Genomic DNA, 22,325 nt, shown 5'->3' with positions numbered 1-22,325 from the left:
CTGTCCCCCCCTCTGTTTCTGTGCCGGGTCATCAGCCCAAGATCGCGAACCTCCTCGCCGTTCTGACAAGCTACCAGGGGCGGCAGCCGGCCCTGTGTGTTTCACTGGCGAGGAGAGAATGCTGGGGGTCGCTTTGAGTCCTCGATGAGCCTCGACAGCGGACAATTCACCGGCAAGCTCACGAGCTGTACGAGCCTCGCCTCGCCGTACGTCGTCGATAAACGCCTACGAGCTTCAATAGGCCGCTACCTCAAATTTCATTTCGATGACATGAAGGAATTGGAAAATGGCACAAGGACGCGAGGAGCCGGGATGTCCTGTTAGCGGTGGTGTAGGTTGAGGGACGGGAGGCGGAAAGCAACATCGTCATGCATCTAGAGAACATAAAATCCACTCAACCTCAGATGATGCCTTGACCTGCCTCTGGGATCTTGACAGGTCATTCGATTAGTCGGTTGTGGGCGCACGATCTGCCACGGCGATGCGCTGCTTGCTAGCATTCGGCTTCTCGATGACCCACAAAACACGGCTCGTGCGTTGGCTGGAGGACGGAGAAGGGATGATGGACCGTGGATGGATTAAGAGACAACGTCATAATCAGTGTTGGTTAACGGAGAAGAGCGCGGACGAGAGATAAAATAAACTACCCTACCTTCTTCTTCTCCGTGCACTTCAACTTAGCCCTTCTCTTCCTATCTCTACCGCTCATCTTGCTGCACATAATAATAAAGAAGACGCCGTCAGCTAAGATTTAATCAAAGATGAGGATAAGGAAGTAAAGCAGGTAGTCCTACTAATGCTGCTAGTGATTTATTAAGGTAGGGAGAGCGAGTAATTATACTAACTATAACACTATGTCATGCTATAAATATAGCCGTCTATGAGAAAAGCCATCATGGTAGTGGGTGCCACTTGAATTTGTTTGAGGGTTGGCCGAGATCACGGTTAGTCGGGAGAGGAGGTTAAGGGTGCCTGACTGATTTTAATTTGCTGGTATTGGTGGAGCCCCGGGACGCTCCCCTGTGGAAGCCTTCGAGCTGCCCAACTGATTTTGATTTACTGGTGTTGGTGGAGGCCCAGGACGCTCCCCTATAGAAGCCTTCAGGCTGCCCGACTGATTTTGATTCGCTGATGTTGGTTGAGACGATGGCTTTATGTTCGCAATTGGCCTCGGTATTGGAGGAGGTGGTGGATTAAGTAGAAGATCACTGCTATGGACGAAAGCCCTAAGGATAGCGTGGAGAGATGAGGGTCTTTTAGATCTGAGACTGACGAATCTGTCCTCGTATCCTGCGAAAGGGGCTGTGGACGAGAGTGTGACGCTGTTCTTGTCGCCTTAAAGCAAGTAGAAAAAAGGGGACTTGAAGTTATTCCCCGCAGAGTCCGTCCACACTGTCGACGGTGCCTCGCACGCGCTGTGTCCGCCTTCCACAGGCCTCGCCTACTGGGTCAACGTGTGGAAGGGAGAGTACGGCCGCTTTCAGGCGCAGGAGGAGACGGCGCGAGCTTGCATGATTGGCCAGCAGGCCGCCCGCGCGTCGGCCACGCCATCGGCACGGTGGCCATTCGGCTAGGTAGCCAGGCTGATGTCGTGCAGGCCAGCTCAGTTTGCTGGACGGACTGGAGCGCAACACGCGGCGTCGAGCCACTCGGTTCTTGCGGAATAGTGGCGAGTTCGAGCATCATGCGCTCGGATTCAGGAGCAGGTGACTGGAGCCAGCTAAAGGTCCCCCTCCTTTGTGCGTAGACCACAAGAAAGACGACCTGGACATGTCCATTCTCGTGTTAGTTTCCGTCGCAAAAGCTCCGCCCTCACCGACGGCGCCGCCGCCCTATGAGCCCTCCCGATGTCCAATTCCAGGACTTGGCTAAGAGCGGCGCTAAGAGATTGAAACATGGACCGAGGCCAGTGAGTAGCCCAGCGTGCGCATGGTGGAGACGAGGGACGGGACTTTGGCAGACGCGTTTTATAGCGGGGAGCGGCGCCAGCAATTTGCGGGCGCTTTGCCGCTGACATGATGTCCTAGCATGCCGCCGTGAGTCGTGCGTTGTGAAATACACCGGCGGGCTCGAGGGAACGCGTTGCCACAAGATGGTTCAATCATGGCCGGCGTCAAACGCCACTAGTTGTGGAGAGTAAAGTAAGAAAAAGACGCCAGTTCCTTTGAGACGCTCAAGCTGCTTGAGCGAGTTGGATGGTAGATTAATAGATGAGAGAAGGCAGGTTGTAGCAAGGGGTAGGTCTGAAGGCAGTATAATGTAAGAGCAGCTAGTGTGCCTGTCTAGAGGGTAAGTAGAGAGGTTAAAGCAGCATGGAGAAGTCGTGGTTGGGCCTTTCACTCATCCAGGCCTGGTGGGCAAGGCATCATAGACACGGTCGTTGTGTCGTTGATGTCGTGGCTTGCGGCTGTAGAGAGTCAAAGATGGCGGGGGGATGGGAACCCGGACGATGCGACGCGACCGGACTGAGTTTTATCCGAAATGGCGCACTCCCATGGATCCATCCATTAATCTGATGAGTGCAAGACGCGTCGTTGCGTGGAACGGTTGGGTTGATATGAGGAAATGACGAGAGGGAAAGGGACGGCGCGCGCGAGGAAGCGTGGGCAGGCCGGGCGTCGCGACGGTAAGGATAACTGACTGCCTAGAAGTAGGCGGCTCAAGCTGCGAGAGAGAGAACAAGGTAAGTTGGATAAGAGAATAAGGGCCCACGTCAGTTGAGGTGGATGACAAGATACAGCGTCTTGACCGACGGGGCTGGGGCCTTAGACATGGTGGACATTGACAACGTTCAGGGATAGTGGAAGAGTACTCATTGCTTGCTGATGAGGCGGACGTGGAGCAGAGCTGAGATGGTAAAGGAATCCATATCCGGAGACTGACTACTCCCGTTCTTCCCCCCCTGCATCTTTGACAACAGTCGCTGGGTGCCGCAATGACGAAACAACACCATCACCACTCCTGAAATCTTGTCGCTTCGCCGTCGGGCTTCGCCTGCATCGGTGGTGGTGATCGTGGTGGTGTTCGACAGCCTGGGAATTGGCCTGGGAGGCGTGGTAGGAGCAGAGCTAACCCCGTTTTGGCCATGTTGAGGCAGCGCGACGTGGTAGGTGCTAGTCAAGATTGATGTGACGTGGTGGTGGAAGAGGTCTGAGAAGAGGACCGGGAAGTTGTCGTGTATCCACCGCCCGCTCCGCATTTTCCTCCGGACCCAGCACTCCCGTCGGACAACGTCAACTGCAAAGGTAATTTTCAGATCCCGGGTGTGGGCGAGGTGCATCAGGGTGGGAAGCTTTGCTACTGCGAAAGCGTAAGATTATCAGCGGTGGAAATTCAGCATTTAACCACCCTTCCTCGTCCGCCGTCGACGCAGGGAAGTTTTCTGACAAACTCGACCACCTCCTATTACAAAAATACATGTCACCCGGAGTGCTAATATATGTCTTTCTCCTTTTCAGATGCGGGCGGATGGGTCAAATATTCAAGACTTTGGCGGCGGCAACAGAGACGGTGGCGGCAGCAGAGGCGGCGCTCGCGCATGGGTTTGGCGCCATTTTCAGGAGGGTCGTGAGCAGAGAAGTCTGCCTTGATACTGAATATTTTGGCGGCGCTAAGGTACATGTAGGAGTAGACCTGTAGGAACCCAAGGAACCACACCAACCACGGCGGCCTTGCACCGTGGTTTCACGGGTCCGTCCGACGACGCTGGAGTGGTGGCAATATGCATGACGCGAAGTCGTCATCATATCCGGGGCGGGCATTCGGGGCCAAGTCCATGGTCGGTCCGCACCAGGGTCAAAGCAGAGGGAGAGTCTGGCCGGGAACGAAGGTGTTGACGACGAGGACGAATCCCGAGCGTGGCGGTCCTTGGTTTTGTCAAGCAGAGGGACCGGAGAATTGTGGATACATTTAAATTACCACAAAATGGTCAAGGCTGCTCTTGCTGGCGACTAAATTGCAAACTGTTTTTTGCAGAGGTACGGCAGCCATCTGAAGTCGTTAAAATACTGATCCGTCTGGTCTGTATATCCCAAATGGCAAACGCGCAAGTAGCAAAGCACCTGAGAATGGTTCCCGTGCTTTCTGCAGAAGCTCTGACTTTGTACAAGAGGGCTCTTGTCGCACCGGTGTTGCCAAAAGCCGCTGGTCGGCGTGCGGTGCTGGGAGCAGCGGCTGGAGCAACGCCAGCTGGAGCTCCGGAAGCCTTGCGGCGGGCGACGGCGTCGTAATCGCCACCGGGGAAGCTTTGGTCCCAAGTCATGGATTGATGAATGAGAGGTAGAGGTCAAGTCTTTTTTCTTTATCGTCACTGGGCTGGCAAAGCTTGCTTGGCCTTGACCTGGTGGGGGATGAGGTGGATGAGGTGGTGCCGGAGTGTGAGATTGCGAGCCAAGGTGGAGGACCTCTGCCACAGCGCTTGCATGCCGCGCAGGACATCAACGAGCTGCTCCACCTGTTGGTCGAGGCCGCTAAACGCAGCGCGCAGGCGCTCTTTGGCGGCGGCGACGGCTTCGACCCACCTCGCATCCTGTCCCCGCACCACGGCCTCGAGGGAATCGATGCGACAACGGCCGTCTTGCTGCGGCGGCGGCTGCTGTGCTGTTGCTCCTCCTCCTACTTCGTCGGGTGATGGGATGGCTTTTCCGCCATGGCTCTCCGCAGCGTGTGCAGCAGCAAATGATGTGGACGGGAGTGAGGCTGAGGTGGTTGTCCGTAACAGATCACCTGCCGGCGGCTGTACGATGACCAATTCGTCCGGCTCGTTCAGCCTGAAGCCCCCCATCGCTCGCCCCCCGCTTTCGAGCTGAGGTATAAACGGGCAGGCACTGCGTTGGATGCAAGAGACCCCTATGCTGGTCCAGTCCACCTCCCCCCTTCTGGAAACTCTCTTTGGACCCGCTGGCAGCGCCCGTAGATAGATAATGGCAATGGCAGCAAGGCCACGACCGGAGCAGCAGACACGTACATGTTGGACGCATAATAAATAGTAGAAGCAAGAGCGGCGTCCAGTGTCGACCACGGGAGAAATTGGAGGAGGATAAGGACAAGGAGAATGACCAGGAGACGGCGTTGGCGAGAATGATTATTTGAAGGAAATAGCATAGTTCGACGTGGTTAAGCCGCCGCGGCCACTGACTTTGCGCGCGCCCAGAATTAGAACAGGAAGAAGACCCGTGATCCCGTTCCGGCTTCTTGCTGACTGGTACAGGCAGATGAGATGAATCGGTGGAGCTTGTTGCACAAGGTCAAAGGGATATACGGACGAGTGAGTGGTGCAAGATATACAAAGAGTCGGGAGTTGGTGAATACGACCTGAGAAAAGACATCTCCACTTCCCAGCGGCAAGAGGGTTCGGAGGACCAAGGAGCAAGTACCGTGGTTGCGATGCTGGGTATGAGTGGAGGATTGAGGATGGGTAGAGGCTGAGGGCACAGGAAGGTGTAGTTCGTTGAAAGACCGCCAGTTTGCTTGCTGCTAAAGCTCTACAGGATGCGGGCCGCAAGACGTACATCGACCTTGCGATTTTGCTGCAACAGGACCCCAACTTCCCGTCGCACTTTGAGTAAGGACGCCTTGTTTTCTTCCGAAGGATCTTCATCGCATCGATTGACAAGTTGTCCAATGGCGACTGCGACGCTTGGTCCTAAAACGTCCTGTCTAGTAGTGTTTCATTTTGCGTCGTCTCATGAAGCATCCATCTTCTTGTCTAGCAGCGCCCTGTCAAGCGCGTAACGAATTGCTCAGATGAAGCAGAGGAAGAAGAGACTCATCGTCTCTCTAACGGCCGGCGTCGGACGTCGCCTGCTGGAAGAGACAGGGTTTGGTAATTTCGTCGTCTGATGCGCCTTTTTTGTGGTTCATCCAGAAGTTTCGGGGCACTTGACTTGAATTTTGGTGTTGTGTTTACTGAAGGATGCTAGATGCCGTACAAAACCATTGCAGCCACTGAAATAGTCTTCACTGTGAACATGATCTCCAGTCGGGATTTCCTCAGTGATATGGGGTACGGTGGCGATAGTCTTGGGGACCTTGATGCGTCGCGCCTCATCCTTCGCAGATGAGGGAAGCAAGCGCAGGACTCTGAGATTGGCGGTAGTGCACCAGTATTCGAGAGAGTATGCAAGATCCTGGAAGATTATTGCGTAGGAAGAGATAGGTAATGTTGTCTTCAGCCTTCTAGCAAGTAACAGTTCGACAAAGTTTCGCCTGATGCTTAAATGTGTCGTGGTTGTTGATGGCGCAACTGGAGTTGTCCTCAGCCTTCCAGCAAGTAACAGTTCGACAAAGTTTCGGTTGATGCTCAAATGTGTCGTGGTTGTTGATGGCGCAACTGGAGTTGTCCTCAACCTTCCAGCAAGCAACAGTTCGATAAAGTTTCACTTGATGCTCAAACGCGTGGTGGTTGTTGAGGCAGCGCGACCGGAGAAAGAACGTCGGCAAGTAGGAAGAGATCAATGTTGTCCTCAACCTTCCAGCGAGCAACAGTTCGACAAAGTTTCACTTGATGCTCAAACACGTGGTGGTTGTTGAGGCAGCGCGACCGGAGAAAGAACGTCGGCAAGTAGGAAGAGTTGGGCAATGTTGTCTTCAACCTTCCAGCAAGCAACAGTTCGACAAAGTTTCACTTGATGCTCAAACGCGTGGTGGTTATTGATGGATGCAGCGCGGTCGGAGAAACAATATCGGCAAGGTCTCCTGACGGTAGAGCAGAGAGCAGGGGTGTCTATGTGAAAGACGATGTGCCTAATCTCACTCGACGATGGTAGCTCCAAATTGGCTGTGCAAGCTCCACAGCGCCTGTGATTCTACAACCGCGTACTTGTGTTGTCGTCGCCCTTAGAGATAAGAGCATGGGAAGGCGGCACTCGGCCGTTTTGGCAAGCTTTTGTGACGTCAGTGACTATCGTGTAGACGGATTAAGTGAAGAGTAATATATATGGACTGACCGGAACTCTTTTAGTTGGCGTCCGACGTGCATCGCGTCTGCTGGCTTAGTAGGGATATCTCCTCTAGTCCTACTAGATACTCGCTTCATATTAACAGCCGTGCTGTTAAGGGCGCGAACAGTATCATCCCATGCGGGTAGGAATTGGGGAGCTTGCTTGAGACTATGCTGGCCGTCTTGATGGCACGACGGAGCAGTCGGCTGAATGACAAGAGGTGCCTCTCACAGCCAGGCCGGCGGGTGACGGTTGAATTGACGCAAAACGAGCTTTGGTAAAATTTTAGCGATGAGACGTCGCTCTGTCGCTAGGACGGAGTGTGACAAAGCAGCCTGGCAGCGCTCGGCAGCGGAGTGGGTTCACGATGGCGCGAAATGTCAATTTGCCGCCGTGACTGGCAGGCAAGCATGGGGTGCGGGCCTTTACAAGACGAGAGTGCAGAAACGCGTGGACTTGTCGTCAATACAGTCTCCGCTCGCTGGTTGAAGAGGCCACTCCAGGCTCCGACGCGTCCATGTACGACACTGTCCCCAAGATGACTCTGCGCCATGCCTGTCTTCAGGCCGTACTTGTTGAGAATGGCTGGCGTGTCCAAGTCGTCGTCAACACAAGAGCTTTGGGATATTCTGGTGACATGAATGCGAATCGCCCTTGTCCTAATTAGCCACTGGGCAAGAAGGCAGGCGAACTTGTTTTCAACAGGCGTGAAGCTCAACGAGAAGAATGTGTTGGACAGTGAGAGCGGCTAGTCGGTGATGAGACAGAGTAGAAGTTGGCGATGGATCTGCACGAGGGGAAGAGTGTGTTGCGTCGTCTCCGTGTCTTCATTTTCTCGACTCCGTCCTCTCAACCCCGTTCGCCTCGCCACCCTCGCCTTGCTCACTGCATCCAGCATGCTGACCGTCTCATCTCCCGCTCTACTACCACCCTTTCACTTGTCGCCCAACCGGCCGCGGACGCATCGTAACTTCTGGTGCCTCCCACCGGCTTTCTCTCGTACAGCCTGCGCTGCAGTTCCGACTACCTGTGGTGGAAACTCTGGAGGGAACATGCCCGAGGGAATCTGCGGCAGGAATCCGTGATGGGAATGTCTCTGGAGGGAACCGGGAATCTGCGGCGGGAATCCCTGAGGCGGAAGCAGGACGGGACGAGCCAAGCAGGCTGTTGCTGCTGTCTTCCATCTTCACGTTGATGTTGGTGTCTTCATCATCTGCGACGCTGTCAGACTCTTGCATTGCTCTGCCGGGTCCCCTTCTCACAATCCCAAGTGGCAGGATGCTGCTCAGCTGCCTCTCGGCCGGGGCAGTTAATGGAGCCAAGGCGGGGCAAGATGTGAGCACAAAACTGGAGGAGAATCTGGCAGCGGTGGTTTGATTCTGGGAACGACTTGAGAAATGGTGGGGGCGGTGCGCGGTGACGGTGATGCAACTTTTCTACCACCGTCGGTCGCATGCCTATCCGTTCTCGCCGTCTCCTCCATCGAGTCTGCCTCTGTCCTGCGCTCCGAACGCCTCCATGAGGCTGCGGCGAACCACCCAAAGTCGCTCGCTTCGCAATGATCAGCCGTCGGTGCGCTTTTGGAAGGTGTCTTTGAGGTCTTTCAAATGATTGTTGTTCCCGTCGACCACGACGCATCGAAGTTTGAGAACGTCATGCTTCCAGGAATGCTGGGTCGACAGCCAACTTGTGCGCGGCAGGTCATCATCCATGCCCCGTTGACCAAGTCCATCACGCTGGCTCTCAAGCCCACCGTCTTTCTTTACTGTAGATTGTTCACATCCCCGCCCGAGCTTTCCTCAGCCGGATTCCATTTGCTTGTTCGACGAGGAGGAACTACGGACCCCCCACCGGATTAATGGCCCGCGTTCGCGTCAGTTGGAGCCATTAGCCAAGGGCCGGAGTTGACGGAAAGGTATTTGTCGGCTGGCATCCATGCGGCTGCCATGGCGAGGCATAACGGGCGGCGCCGAGACCGGGAGTATTGCGGCAGAAGGTGTAGGTACGGTTGTGGCTTTGGCGTTGGAGTGTCAGCTTTAGTCGGTCGGCGTGAGCGAAGCCGTATTTCGCAGTTGAGGCAGCAGCAGCGACGGTGCCTGTGTCGGAGGAGGATCAAGGTCAAACAAGTCAACCAGTTCTTGCGACGACGCCTCGGAGGAGCCCTCCCTCACAGGCATGTCCGCAACCATCAACTCGGCCTCATCCGTATCTCTTGATCACAGGCGCCGCGGCAGTATCACAGCTGGCACTCCTAGCGCCGTTGCCCGCGCGGAAAACATCCGCTGCCGCTCCCACCATGAACCATTGCTGCACGTGCTGTCCGCAGACGCACGCCCTATGCCTTGGCCGCAGGACTGAGCTCGGTGGCCTTCTTTTCGACGACAGGGACGGCGGTGGGCTTGGCTTTGGCCTTGGGGGCAGGCTTTGCCTTTTCCTTGGGCGCCGCCGCAGCCTTTGTTGTGGTCGTCGCGGCCTTGTTCTTGCTGCCAGGAGGGCAATGCAGAATACTGCCCCAAGTCCGTCAGCATCCGGCTCAGCTGCCGCGTGCCCGCATGCATCTGTTCTGAATCAAAGTATGAGTCGCATAACCGCGCCAGCGCGTGGGTACTGGATGGCGGCGTGGGCCGTGGTGTGGATTGGGTCTTGAAGGGCGGCGGCCGTGGCGGTAGGCGAGGAGGATGACGAGGAGGAGAGCGATGTCAGAAGGGTGCCAAGGAGTTAACGAGGGTGGTGTTTCTGGCGACGAGGGCGTGGATGGCAGCGTCGATTGTTTGGCCCTGGCTGGTCAGCGCTTTCTTGATCCCCAACATCTTGCGAGACTGCGCGCGCCGCCTTGTCCCCCGCCTGGATTCCCCTTTCCCCACGTGCAGACGGCTGCTGGTCTCTCAGGTCGGCGATGACTTGGCGCTTCCAACTTCTGGTGGCCGAGCCCGTGTAGCCTCCAGGTCCAATTCACCAGTCGTACTGCTCTTTTGCCATGTGCCGGCCCACGCTCGCTCGTCGTGACAGCGGGCACAGTGGTTTCATCACCATAGCCAACCTCGCTCGTGCCACACGCGCCATACAGAATTAGGCAGCACCGGGTGCAGCGTCCCAGCCGCAGCGAGCGATGCAAATTGCGGACGAAGAGCCGCAGCTTCGACGCGCGGCAGAGAGACTGGAATGCGCTGACTTGTGCTTTGCGACTGCCGGTCATTGGGCGAGGCCTGCGATCTGAAGGCGACGGAGAGAGCGGTTGAGCGCCATTGTTCGGTCGCGGTACGCGAGCTGGACCAGCATTGTCGCTGCGGATCTCGGTCGATCGTCGCCCAACTTTGTATTGCTCTCGTTGGCAAGATGCGCAAGTTCGAGACCAAGAGGTTGTACTGCGGCGGCGGAGGGCGAGGAGGAGGAAGCGGGGTGGGCCCGTTGGTGACGTGTCGCAGGGGAGTGGAACGGCGTCCTGGGGTCAATGATGCAATGCTGGTGCGGTGGTGATGGACATGGATGGGTGCAGTGGTGAGGGTTGTGTATGTTGTAGAGAGGCCAGGGACATGAAGGTCGCCGCGGGTGTTTTGTGGTTGGAATGCGCCATACCCAAAACGGTTAGCCGTGCGATGACGCATTCCCCTCTTTCATGAATCCACCATCTCCTCCATCAACCATCCATCCATCCATCCATCCATCCATCCATCCATCCATCCATCCATCCATCCATCCATCCATCCATTCTCTCCATTCCTTCGCTCCACCCTCCTCCAAAGTCAGTTGACCGAGCGTACTCGCCAAGTCACAACACTCGACGGCAAGCGGCTGAGCTCGAGGCGGCGGCTTCTGGGGCATCGCCAGCAACAACGAAGGACGACGAGGCTTGCCATTGCCTCTCTCGACTGGTCCAGGTGTGGCGAGAATTGTAGAGTGCGGTCGTTGTCTCGTTGGCGTCGTCGTGGTGTTGCAGCTGTGGACGAGAGAATGCGGCAAGGGAGGACGGGCCCGACGGGAACCCAGCCCAGGCGTCCCCCTCGAACGCCCACATGGACGGCATCTTGTTGTCGCATTGTCCACTTTCCGCCCTTTGTCCATGAGTGACCCACCAGCTAACGACATCAAGCAGTTTGATACTAAAAACCCGCCTTCGCGCTCCACCAAGTGGGTCACGCGGATTCGGTCGCACATCCGCTGACGACGTGTAGAATACGAGTAAAGTTCTGCCCTCATGCTGCTCTTACCGCCCTTTCTGGACTCTCCGGCTTCAGTTCTCCTCCGCCATAAAGCCCGTAGTGGGTGCCTTTGATGGGCCTTGTGTGAGACGTGCTTGGCTAGAGAGCGTGGTGCAGATTGGGTGGGGTTAGTGCGGGACAAGATGCTCATATCATGTTTCTACAGGCACTCAGATATCCATCTCCCGGCTGTAGACATGTTAAATGCGCACTCATAACACAGGTGTTCTATATATGAGGTCGCGTCCCTCAATTCTAGTTCCCTCTCCTGCTGCGCGTTAGTGGTCTTGCTAGCTAAAACCGCCCATTTCTGCGATGGCGTGCGCCGCCACCAGACGTGCTGTTTCTTGTGCCTGGAACGGTAAGGAGAGAGTTTGAAGGGAAGAGAAAAAAGATGAGGTAGGAAAGAGACTAGGGCAAGAAACACCATTTGTGCTCTAGGTAAGTTGTTGCTACCCAAATGGGGTAACCCGCTAGCAGGCATCATACTCGCCAGCGGGAAAGCCAATCCCGCCGGCGAGTATGATTCCCGCTGGCGAGTATGCCGGTCACATGAGCGAGCGGCTGAGTCACCCGCTAGCGAGTATGGCCATACCCGCCGGCGAGTATGCCGGTCACGTGAGCCAGAAAGCCATACTCGCCGGCGAGTATGCCGGTCACATGAGCGAGCGGCTGAGTCACCCGCTGGCGAGTATGATTCCCGCTGGCGAGAATTGATGTTATGTAAGCGCCGCCGGGCCGCTGCCCTCCTCACCTCCTACTTTTACTCTCTCTCTCCCTCTCGCTCCCTCTTGACCTCACCTTGCCGACTGCCTGGCGTGTTTCCCTGCCACTGCCTACAAAGATGCCCATCCTCGCCGTGTTTACCTTTAGGCTCAACCTTTCCTCTCTCACTCCACCTCCCTCCCTACCTCTCTCTCCACCTCTCTCTCTCCCTCTGCAACTCACCCGGTGCCCTCTAGCTTGCTTGCCGTAGCGTATGAGTTCTAGGTATGTCAGCAACCCGCTTTTCCCTTCTGCCGAATTTCTTTGGGCACGCTTCTGATGACATACAGGGCCCGTAGCGGATCGAGTCGTGCCCATGCACGCTGCTCATCTCCTCGAGGCTCTTGAAACACGCCACCAGAAGAGGGAAACCCCACCCTCAACCACGTCCTTACAGTCGATCGTTGTAGCGTGTCTTCTCCAGCACAGAAAAAGAAGAGACGACAACGGTCCCGACAGCGAAGAAGGCGGCCAAGAAGAGCGCTGCCTGCCGCGACTACGAGTTCGAAGACGGTGATGCCTGTGGCGCGTGAAGTCGTATCTGGACTCGTGGAACAAGCCTGGCTCTAGGATGAGCCGACCTGGGAGCTGTACAAGGGCCACAACAAGGCCAGCTGTCTCACGGCTGATTTCTTGGTAAGTCATCTCGACCTCAATCTGAGCCCCCTCCTGTGACGCTAATTAGTGACCGCTCTCAGAAAGGGGTTCAAGTGGTCATCCGCGCCGCCAACGGGTATTCCTTTCCAACCGTTCAGCTTGCGAAGACTCGTCTCCCCGTCCTTGAAGACCTTCGAGGACACGAGCGAAGAGCCCAGCGCCCCGAAACTGCTGCGCCAGAGCACCAGCCGCTCGTCACTGAACCGCCAGGGCACGGAGCGCGAGAAAGGCAGACGAGCCAGCAAACCGCAGCAATCGCGTCGGCAAAAGCACCAACACTACGGCCACACCACGCGCCCAAACGTCCACCACGTCTCCTGCCGATGAAGGTGATCCTTACACCGGCGAGACACTCCGCGGCGTGCCCTCCTATGAGAGCAGAGAGCAGCTCCCGCAACACCAAAATCCGCAAGAACAGCAGCATAACGCCACCTCAACAACGCCCGGCCCGCGCCTCTCCAACGTCGACCCCCGCAGCCTCGACGCGCCCGCATGGTCGGCATGTTCTATTCCCACATCTTTTTCGTGTTCCCTCACAAGGGTCCCCCGTCGAAAATCGGTCAGCCTGGCGGGCTTCACGACACCCGGTCCGCGCCTCTCAAACGTCGACCCCCGCAGCCTCGACGCGCATGCATGGCCGGCATGTTCTATTCCCACATCTTTTTCGTGTTCACGCACAAGGGCCCCCCGTCAAAAATTGGTCGGCCTGGTGGGCTTTGCGACAGCAGGGCTGTTCTCCTCACCCTCTTGAACATGCCGGGAGCACATGATCAAGACCACGTCCTTCATTTCAGTGGAAGACTCTTCGACAGCCTGGGCCCAGTCAGCAGCGGCGGCAGCAGCGGAGACGAGGAGTTTGCCCGCCAACAATAACTCGACCAGGAAGCCGAACAGCGGTGCCAGGTTGTCCCTGACTTCGCTCCTTTCCCTCCTTTCCCGCCCTGCAACAACGCCAATAGTGAGAACAGCCGGGCCCAGTTAGTAGCGGTGGCAGCAGTGGAGACGAGGAATTTGCCCGCCAACAACTCGACCAGGAAGCCGAACAGCGGCGGCAGGCAGAAAGACGAGGGTAACCGGAACCAGTAGAAGTGCCCGTCTCTAGATACGCTCCCTTCCCCCCTTCCCGCCCTGGAACGACACCAACACCGAGAGCGCTTCCGTCTGGTACACAATTCCCTTCTCTCAATGCGCTCCTTTCCCTCCTTTCTCGCCCTGGAACAACGCCAACCGCGAGACCGCTTCCGTACACACCACTCCTGCGCCCAAAAGGCACTGCTCCAGCTTTTCCCTCAATGCGGCCATCTCCAGCCACAACGAAAAGGTGGATCCTTGGGCAATTGATCCACCCAAGGGAGAGGACATCTACCGGAAACATCTACCGGAAACATCTACCGGAAACATCTACCGGAAACTCCAGAACAGAGAATACAGCTGGCCAGAGGGGACAATTGGGAGAATCAATTGATTGAGGAACTTGATGTGGTAAAGGAGCCCTCCTGGTGTTAGACAGGGCGTGTACGAGTGTAGTTGTGTCAGCGTTGGTGTGGTCAAAAATTACACAACCTCGGGCGAGGAACCTGTTCTTGCTGTCTGGATACATGCCACAGTTTAGCTTACTGAGTTGATGAAGTATGGATTTTACTCAGCCCTCTTAACAAGCTTGCGAACTTGGTGACAAATGGTCCTAAAATGTCGCAACCCCTTTCGCAGTTCGGCCAACTGGTCATGAGGAGTAGGACCGCCGCCACAGATGACGCAAGGACGAAGTATTGAGTAGAAGGAGAGCTTCATCAAAGATCTGGACAGCAAGCTCCCGGACCGGAATAATGACGAGGACTACAGGCTCCTCAGCACGAACCCTGTCTGTCCGCCGCCGGGTTGTAGTTGGACGGATCGGGTCGAGGAGCAGCAGCGAGCTTCATCAAAAATTAACTTCACTGGCCACTTTTTGGAATTTGCCCGGGCTTGCGTGAGTTGAGAATCTGAGGAATCCTACTCTCTACACGCACGCCCAGAGCGAAACAGCAGTAAAAGGGCCGGCCAAGCTCTCGTTTCTGCGCATGTCAGCCGCCGCCGGCGGCAAGTGAACCGGATATACCAACCATCACCACCCAATATCCTCCGCGCCGCTACCTGCAAAATTCGAGCTGGCGAGTCGCGGGCGCTTGAGCTTTCCCTTGCCCGTTGCGGAGGCGTTTGCGTTTGCGTCACGCCTGGCGTTGAATTTTCCCCTGAGTTTTCCCAGTGAGCTCCTTGCACCGCCGCTGTTTGCGCCGCCGCGGTTTGTGTTTGCGCTGCTGATGCCACGCCCCACGCCCATGCCCCTGGCTCCCAGTATACCGCGACCTCGAGCCATTTCGAGAGTCCGTCTGGACGTTGGGAGCGGCAAGCAGGTAGGTTCCTTGTTTAGGTTTGCGGAGCTAGCTAGGGCGGCCGTCGGCGTTGGGGAACTAAAGGTTGATCGTGGCCCAGCCAGCTGCTACGCCACAGCGTGGTCCGCCCTTCTTGAGGTCCTCCTCGGGAGTGTCTGCGAATAGGTCAACGACATCGGGTGGGTTTGTTCGCGGGGGTGCCTCCTCGTCAGCGTCTTGACCGGAAATCCACGGCCGTCTCGGGGTCCGCGCTCGGCTTGTGGCCCGCAGCGTGGTCGTTGGGGGGAGAAGGTGCGCGGTCAAAATTCTCTGCGGGAGGCATTCTCGCCTCGCAAAATTCCTTGTTGTCGAATGAGTGCAGGGCCGATGGAGAGTGAGTGAGTGCAGCGTCTCCGGCACCATCCATCTTCTTGCCCGTACAGCAGCCACTCCGCTCGCCGCGACACCGCATGCATGCCCCCCTCCCTATGAATGATCAATAAAACGAGCGAGGAAGGGAGGCAAATAGCGAACGGCAAGTCGACAGTCTACCACTTCACAGGGGGAGAAAATGCAATGCGGAGAGAAGAGTCGACGGACGGACAGAGATGGAGAGGAGAGGGAGAAATCCATTTTTATTTTTACAAATTTCTTAAAACAACTACAGCTTGTAGTTGCGGCGGGCCAGGGGGCGCAGCGTCATATGGAAAAAGGGCGCGCGAGCGCCCGGAGCGCTATTCTCGTTAGTATATACCATACGCAAATGGAGAGTGATCTTGTAGCTTACATGTCGTCGTCCTCGTCGTCTTCCTTCTCCTCCTCGTCGTCCTCGTCGGCGACAGCGGCGGCGGCGGCGGCGGCGCCCGGGACCGCGCTAGTTCCATCAGCATCTGACTTGTGAATGGAGAAAGAACTGCAGCTTACTTCTCGTCGTCCAGCTCCATGTCCTCGTCGCCGTCGGCGGGGGCGGCGCCCGGGACAACACTGTTCTCATCAGCATCTAAATTGTGAATGGAGAATGCACTGCAGCTTACTCCTCGCCCTCGCCCTCCTCATCCATGGCGTCATCGTCGTCGTCGGCGCCGGCGGGCGGGACCGCGCTAGTTTCATCAGCATCTAACTTGTGGATGGAGAATGCACTGCAGCTTACTTGTCGTCGTCGTCGTTGGCGGCGGCGGCGGGCGGGACAACGCTACTATCGTTAGCACCTATCCACGGGAAACAGGCAGGCAGGAGAAATTGAACTCACTTGGCGGCCGGGAGGGCGGCAGCCTCGGGAGCTAAGGCCGGGTGACTGTCTCAATCAACACCTATATCGATGGGGAAACAGGAGCATTTGAGCTTACATGGCGGCCGGGGGAGGACCGGCGGGGGGAGCCAGAGGGAGGCTATCTCAATCAGCAACTATTCGCGGACAGACAGGAGGACGTGAACTTACATGGCGGCCGGGGGAGGACCAGCAGGGGGAGCCGGAGGGAGGCTATCTCAATCAGCAACTACTCGTGGACAGATAGGAGAACGACGTGGACTTACTTGGGGCCCGGAGGAGGACCAGCAGGGGGTGCAGCAGCAGCAGCAGCACTGGTGTTCTCCGTCAGAATGATGTGGTAGAATACGACATGGTCTGATGACCTACTAGGGCTGGGAGCGCGCCCGCCGTTGCTGGTTGCGGGCAACCTCCCGCTGGTTGAGGGCGGCCTACACATCACGTACGTGTTAGAGGGAGATACATTGAGGGATGGAGAACAGTCTTACGAGGTGGGCTTGGGCACCGGGGGTGCCGGCGGCGACGTGGCGCTCGGCGGCGCGGCGCTGGCGCGAGCGAGACATGGTGATGATGACGATGATGGTGAGGGTTGGATGGTGGTGGTGGTAAACCTGAAGGCAGAGAGGAAACCCGCCGGCGGGTCGTCCCGCCGGCGGACAATCACGCAGCCCCGCCGCCCGACCCCGCCGCCTGCCTGACCTGCACCTACACCTTCGATTCTCTCTTGCTCGTGCGCGAGTCATGTTCAGCTGAACCCGCACACATGGCTTCTCTCGCTCCAAGCCTTGGGCTGACCAGAACAGGGCGACAGATTGCGTCAATGCCCCATTAAAAGTATGCAGCCAACGCCGGCACTACCTGCACAACTCGTCAACCAAGACCGATCTTCGAGGCTCCAACTCCAACCTGCCCGCCCACACAGCTTCTCCCGAAGCTTGCGTCACCTTGGCGGACAGAACTTGCGTGAAATGCGGGGTGCAAGAGGTACAAAAGGGAAGAAGGAGAAGGAAAGGAATGGTGCAGCCTGCTTCCGAGCCAAACTCCGCCATGCGAGATGGAGATAGCACAAAGTTGCCAGCTTCCTGTGGGATACTCGGTCGGTGTTGGTGGGCGCGAGGGACCGGGCAAGAACCATGCACAGGGGATGGGAACAAGGCCAGGATCTGCGGTACAGGTTGCGAGCATCCACAGAGGAAAGCTTCCTAGGAAATAAGGAGGATTGCCTAACAGGCCGCGGCTCAGCAAGCTCGGTTCCTTTAGCAGCGTGGTCTTTCTTTCCAGTTGGCTGCTCGGCTTGTTCGCCGTCCAGCTCTTTTTAAGAGGGTAGGAACTGTAGAAAGTGCCGATCCGCTTCCTAGCGGCGCGTACTTACAACGCACGGGATGGATACTTGGCCATGTTTTCTTCTTTATCTTTGGGCGCTGGCTGGCTGTGGGACGGCAGAAGGGTTTACGCTGTCATGCGCGTCGGCCCACTTCTGGCGGCGGCAAAGAATGACTCCAAATAGGAACACTTCAAAATACCATTATGAAACCACTCTAGCTCCATCATATTAAATTTTCCCCGGCAATCAACTTCTACATGCGTAAGTGCAATCGCTTCGGCCACAAACCTTGGAAGGCATGCATCTTGGCATGCTCTCCTGGCTGGAACAGATGGTAGCAGTACTCGGCAGATGGTAGGTCGCGTGCGTTGTTGAGGGCGGGGTCTGCAGGCGATGGGTGAGCCAGACGGGGTGGAAGATCTCGAGGAGTTTGGGGGGAGGGGCCTGTGTCCTTTTCACACCCTGATGATTTTAACAAATGCTTGATAAGATCTTGCTGTAGCAAAAAGGCGGCCGACCAAGTGGTTTCATGTATCAAGACGTGGGAAGAGTCAACACTCGGGTGGACGCACTGATTTGGGCCATCTGCTTTCCCATCTTCTGCCCTCGATAGCGAGCCCGAGTGAGATGGGATGAGGACCCGTCGGAAGGCCCGCCACAAAACACCAGGACTCGACGTAACGCCGAATCAGTCCTGTCGCCCCCTCACCCATGGATGCACCTTGCAGGGACACCAAGAGCGACGAGTGATCTTGCCGGCAATTCTGAATCGGAGTCAACGGGGAGGTGTGAGAGACAACATGCGTACGTACCTACGTGCCGAGGTATCAAACCGCGCAGAGACGTCGAGGAACCCATGGGGCAGTGCAGGACAGAGCGAGTGTGCCCACAAAATATACCAACGAGGGCTCCACCAAGAGCGGCGGGATGCCATGGGCAAGGAAGACATTTCGTTGGCGCGCATCAAGTCACAGTGTACATCTTCTTTGCGCTTCCCACTCAGTTGCAACTCCAACTTACGGACCCGGTACCGCCCTCATGGTTGATGCCGCAAATGTCCGCAACCTTGGCCCGCAGGAAGCCCGAAGCCCCCAGGCTTCCTGTAGATGATGCGCAGGCCAACGTGTCGCGGTCCACGGCGTCTTTGGTATTACAGGCTCCCAATGTACCTCGGTCGCCATGAAGCTGTACCTACACTTCGTTAATATGTCGCCTGCTTGAAGCTCTTCAGAGTCAACTGGTTTCGAGGTGGCCGGAAGACTTGTGGTCGGTTTTGAGAGCGGCGAATTCGGCACGGGCAAAGAGGAGGCCATGGGTCACGGCGGCGATGTCCGGTGTCGGCGATTGATGAGCTGCAGCGGTGGCCTTGAAAACAGTCAGCAAAAGAAGACAGAGAAGGAGAGGACGCGCTCGTGCTGGCGAACCGACTTGCTGCCTCGAATTTCACACGCGGTGTGACGGCAGGGTTGTTTGATAGAGTGTGCTCCTCCACCAACTTCAAAAAAAGGTGAAAGACGCCATCTGACAGCACCCAGGCCATACGGAGCCACTAGAACGCCATAGCGTCGCCGCGTGGGTGTTGTGCATCGTGGTTGTGGTTGTGGTGTTGTGGCGGTGAGGTGGCACTGCAACCCGACGGATGCTTTGTCAGCGCTCAAGCTGACTCGCTGACACGTGACTGCACGCCTCTGCCGCCGGGCCGCCGGCGTCCGGTGCCTGCCTCAACACCAACTGCCGTGGACGCGACTGCAGCCACCACCACCACCACCTCCACCTCACCACCACCTCACCACCACCACTACCACCTCCACGGCTGAAGCCAACCAGCATCATGTTTCGCAATCACTTGGAATACGTGCCACCATAAGCGATGCCTGCGATGTCCAAGCGCCGCACCAACAGTCGCACCAACAGCTCGAACACAGCGAACAACACCACCACCCGAGCGAAAACGTCGTCCAAGAGCGACTCCGCGACCCAGACGGGCGACAACGGAATATCCCTTGACCCACACAAAAAAGTAATTCTCCATTACAAGCAGCGACTCGCAGATACCTGGAAAGTGCCCCTCGACACGATCCAACAAACTTTTGGCGAACCCGATTCCAAGGACTTTCTCCAGTGCGTGGTCAAAATTGCCGACAAGTTGTCCTTCGACGAGACCAAAGCCCGCCTGTTTAAACAGAGATCCATTCGCAAGGACACCCACCACCCGCGCGGTGCCGGTCGCGAGCGCATTCAGGCGCCGGGCGACGCCCGCAAGGTTTTGCAAGATTTGAGAACTGGAGACACCGTCGAGGACCCGCCTGACCGAGCGTGGAGTGTGCTGAGTGAGGACGAGGGCCCGGCCTCACCTCCAGTCGAAAACTCCCGCCGTGCTGAAGCACCTCTAGAGGATCCGCCGCCTGAAAACGACATTGACATGTCTGAAGTACTCTCAGACCCAGAGGCAACTGCGCCCGTGAAACGTCGATCCTTTAGCTCAGACCCAGAGTTATCCCCGCCCGTTAAACGCCGATCCTTTGGTCGTGGTACTTGGTCAATGGAGAATCAACAAACCATGGAGCAGCAAACCTCGCGCGGTTTTGGAAACGTCAATATGGACAGTAGGCGAAAGAATAAGGCCGGGGCCATGAAGACACTCCCACTTACTGGCGACGAAAATCCCTTTTCCAACCATAAAGGCAAGGCCAAGACTTTCAAGAACCCCCCGCCCACACCGCTCACAACCGGCACAGGACGAATTCCCAAGGACTCGGTTGTCACAGGCGATGGCGGACTGGAGAGCATCATTGAAGAATCTCCCGAGTCGCAACCTGCTGTCCCATCAACTTGGATGCAATCACGTTCAGACACATCCCAGCTCTCCACCGCTGAAGATGAAGCGGACGAAACTGGCTTAAAGGAAGAACGCAGTGGAAACTCCAGAACGGGCGTCTTATCCGACGAAGCTTTCCACCGTTTGGCCAACAACGAGAAGCTCTGCGACGAGAGCGTCAACTTTTTCGTCCAAGCCGCCTCCTCAGTGAGACCTGGATGGAAGTACTTTGACTCGACCAACTTGACGCGCCCAACCAATCTCGAGTACCTCGATTGCCCAGATGATGAAAGCAACACCATCATCGGCGCAGCTTGCCAAAATGGGCACTGGACATTAGTGAGATGCACTCAAACCCCCGCCGGCCTTCGTGCAGAACACTGGGACCCTCTCGGTGACGGAAAATCAAACAATGCAGTCACGGAACTTGTCAAAAGCTTCCTAGCCAACCAACAGCAGTGGAGTGCTTGCGCACCCGAGCAATTGTCAGAACGATTTTGTCCGCTCCAGAACAATCTGACCGACTGCGGTGTCATCGTTTCTGTCATAAGTCTCTATCTCGGTGCCGGCGAGTCCCTTCCAGCAACCGTGGACACGGAGTTCTGGCGTGAGGTCCTAATACGTCTGCAAGGTGGTGAGCAAGACGAAGAGGAAGATGGCCTGGGCAAACAGCAGCATTCCAAGATTGAGGCCATGACGCGTTTGATGCGGTCTTTCAACGACGCCAATGACGCTCTGCACGTGGTCAATTCGCTGCATGTGCGCGCAAAGGACGCGTTCAACCAGGCGCAGCGCCGTCTCGAAGATGCAAAAAACGACTTGAAACGGCAACACGCAGCTTTGAAGGGCATAAAGCTCTGCTCAAGGAAGAATACCCAAGCGGAGCGTGAGCTGTCGCAGGGGATCCGTCGCTCCCGCTGTGAGGTGGGGTTTGTACAACAGCGGATTCAAATGCTCCAGACGTTGCGGCCAGGACTTGCTTCCGCCCGCAAGCTCGCTCAGGATAGATGCGACATCATCAAGTCGAAGGTCCAGTCTAGCTAAGAAATCAGGTGCCTGCCTGATCAATATTAATCCAAAGGTGTAGCTAAGAAATCGGGTGCCTAGCTAATCGATATTGATCTTCATGTTGGGGATGCCCTGTGAGTGAATTGCAGCTCTGTTTCCAGTGACACGCGGTCTTGCCCGCACTTTGACGGCCTCCCGACGCTCGAGACTGCCAAGTGCCCACCGCCGACATGAAGGAACGTTTGGAGCGCGAGGCCATGTTGCAATTTCCCTCGAGCAGCTTTGCTCATCCTCGACCGCTGCCCCTGCCTACTCATCTACCTCCTCTACCACACCTACCGATGCCCTCCTCATTGCCGTCAAAGTCTCCAGTCGCTCCCTGTCCCTCGCAACTCTTTTTGGTGGAGATGATTGGCGACACGCTGCCGGACACGGAGCTGCGGGCCTGCCGGAGGGCGAAGACGTCAGCTCAGCCATGCGTAGACCGTTTGCCCAAGGAAGGCCGCGTCGCCCAAGCCGGAAAGCGAGTTGCCAACGAAGGCTGGGGAACAAGAGCCGCCGCAATCGCCGCCAGCCAGCCATCGACAAGCCGACACCGATCATAAACCGGGGGGCTGCCGCGCTCGTTCCATCGCCCTTCTCCACGCACGCTTTACACTCTTCCGCGACATCAGTCAAGCGGCGCATCTGCGAAAGTGCCGGCCAGGTTCGTCGACGAGTGGGTGGGTGACGCCGGAGAAGCTGGCGGAGAGCGAAGCCAAAAAGGACACTTCTCATCGACGCGCTCGACGGTCTTGGCCGCGGCGAACAACTTCCTGCCGGCACCTACCCTCACTGGGCTTGCGCATGGCGACACCGGCGTTCAGCTGGTGGCCCGATGAGCTGGAAGAGTCTGATGGATTCATGCAAAGCGCGCCTATGTATGCCACAGATAGCTCCACGAGATCCACTCGCTCAGCGCAACCCGTCAAGACCATCAATCCACGACTTCGTCC

The 22,325-nt window shown here is 56.7% G+C and overlaps 6 protein-coding genes across 6 annotated transcripts; 3 read left to right on the top strand and 3 right to left on the bottom strand.

Moving 5' to 3' along the window:
* Positions 1-4,016: 4,016 nt before the first annotated feature.
* J3D65DRAFT_313060 (uncharacterized protein) lies at positions 4,017-4,946 on the top strand. The gene has a single exon (XM_066795287.1). It carries the CDS (start codon positions 4,272-4,274, stop codon positions 4,806-4,808), a length of 537 nt encoding a protein of 178 aa, XP_066655752.1. The 5' UTR covers positions 4,017-4,271; the 3' UTR covers positions 4,809-4,946.
* Positions 4,947-7,679: 2,733 nt separating this feature from the next.
* Positions 7,680-8,908, bottom strand: J3D65DRAFT_313358 (uncharacterized protein). The gene is made up of 2 exons (XM_066795288.1): positions 8,204-8,908; positions 7,680-8,154 (listed from the first exon to the last, which is right to left on the bottom strand). The coding sequence occupies exons 1-2, from the start codon at positions 8,577-8,579 to the stop codon at positions 7,865-7,867; spliced, it is 666 nt and encodes a 221-aa protein (XP_066655751.1). The 5' UTR covers positions 8,580-8,908; the 3' UTR covers positions 7,680-7,864.
* Positions 8,909-10,626: 1,718 nt separating this feature from the next.
* J3D65DRAFT_620871 (uncharacterized protein) lies at positions 10,627-11,366 on the bottom strand. The gene is made up of 3 exons (XM_066799897.1): positions 11,114-11,366; positions 11,035-11,069; positions 10,627-10,968 (listed from the first exon to the last, which is right to left on the bottom strand). Exons 1-3 carry the CDS (start codon positions 11,289-11,291, stop codon positions 10,711-10,713), a joined length of 471 nt encoding a protein of 156 aa, XP_066655750.1. The 5' UTR covers positions 11,292-11,366; the 3' UTR covers positions 10,627-10,710.
* A 4,080-nt stretch (positions 11,367-15,446) lies between these two features.
* J3D65DRAFT_620863 (uncharacterized protein) lies at positions 15,447-16,672 on the top strand. The gene is made up of 10 exons (XM_066799896.1): positions 15,447-15,647; positions 15,701-15,787; positions 15,838-15,897; positions 15,948-16,013; positions 16,064-16,105; positions 16,163-16,207; positions 16,260-16,301; positions 16,352-16,393; positions 16,447-16,494; positions 16,550-16,672. Exons 1-10 carry the CDS (start codon positions 15,490-15,492, stop codon positions 16,602-16,604), a joined length of 645 nt encoding a protein of 214 aa, XP_066655749.1. The 5' UTR covers positions 15,447-15,489; the 3' UTR covers positions 16,605-16,672.
* Positions 16,673-19,271: 2,599 nt separating this feature from the next.
* J3D65DRAFT_620855 (uncharacterized protein) lies at positions 19,272-21,438 on the top strand (the record flags this gene model as incomplete). The annotated part of the gene is made up of 1 exon (XM_066799895.1): positions 19,272-21,438. A coding segment is annotated over exon 1 (1,988 nt), but the record flags the coding sequence as incomplete, so codon positions are not given.
* A 27-nt stretch (positions 21,439-21,465) lies between these two features.
* On the bottom strand, positions 21,466-22,227 carry J3D65DRAFT_620853 (uncharacterized protein). Its single transcript, XM_066799894.1, has one exon. The coding sequence runs from the start codon at positions 22,105-22,107 to the stop codon at positions 21,640-21,642; it is 468 nt and encodes a 155-aa protein (XP_066655747.1). The 5' UTR covers positions 22,108-22,227; the 3' UTR covers positions 21,466-21,639.
* Between the last annotated feature and the right edge of the window lie 98 nt (positions 22,228-22,325).

This window comes from Phyllosticta citribraziliensis (genome assembly GCF_038025025.1).
Source record: "Phyllosticta citribraziliensis strain CPC 17464 chromosome Unknown J3D65scaffold_5, whole genome shotgun sequence".
NCBI classification, from domain to species: Eukaryota; Fungi; Ascomycota; class Dothideomycetes; order Botryosphaeriales; family Phyllostictaceae; genus Phyllosticta; species Phyllosticta citribraziliensis.
This window is presented reverse-complemented; position numbering and strand designations above follow the sequence as displayed.

What these genes read in the sequence shown, in the direction of transcription:
- J3D65DRAFT_620853 (XM_066799894.1), bottom strand. Translation starts at nt 22,107, where the DNA reads ATGAGAAGTGTCCTTTTTGGCTTCGCTCTCCGCCAGCTTCTCCGGCGT.
- J3D65DRAFT_313358 (XM_066795288.1), bottom strand. Translation starts at nt 8,579, where the DNA reads ATGCGTCGTGGTCGACGGGAACAACAATCATTTGAAAGACCTCAAAGA. An exon ending in GCATCCTGCCACTTGGGATT is followed by an intron (nt 8,155 to 8,203) that starts GTGAGAAGGGGA and finishes ACAGCGTCGCAG; the next exon opens with ATGATGAAGACACCAACATC.
- J3D65DRAFT_620863 (XM_066799896.1), top strand. Translation starts at nt 15,490, where the DNA reads ATGCGGAGAGAAGAGTCGACGGACGGACAGAGATGGAGAGGAGAGGGA. An exon ending in CGGCGGCGCCCGGGACCGCG is followed by an intron (nt 15,788 to 15,837) that starts CTAGTTCCATCA and finishes ACTGCAGCTTAC; the next exon opens with TTCTCGTCGTCCAGCTCCAT. An exon ending in GGGCGGCGCCCGGGACAACA is followed by an intron (nt 15,898 to 15,947) that starts CTGTTCTCATCA and finishes ACTGCAGCTTAC; the next exon opens with TCCTCGCCCTCGCCCTCCTC.
- J3D65DRAFT_620871 (XM_066799897.1), bottom strand. Translation starts at nt 11,291, where the DNA reads ATGAGCATCTTGTCCCGCACTAACCCCACCCAATCTGCACCACGCTCT. An exon ending in GGCAGAACTTTACTCGTATT is followed by an intron (nt 11,070 to 11,113) that starts CTACACGTCGTC and finishes CGCGTGACCCAC; the next exon opens with TTGGTGGAGCGCGAAGGCGG. An exon ending in GGCGGGTTTTTAGTATCAAA is followed by an intron (nt 10,969 to 11,034) that starts CTGCTTGATGTC and finishes CAATGCGACAAC; the next exon opens with AAGATGCCGTCCATGTGGGC.
- J3D65DRAFT_313060 (XM_066795287.1), top strand. Translation starts at nt 4,272, where the DNA reads ATGAGAGGTAGAGGTCAAGTCTTTTTTCTTTATCGTCACTGGGCTGGC.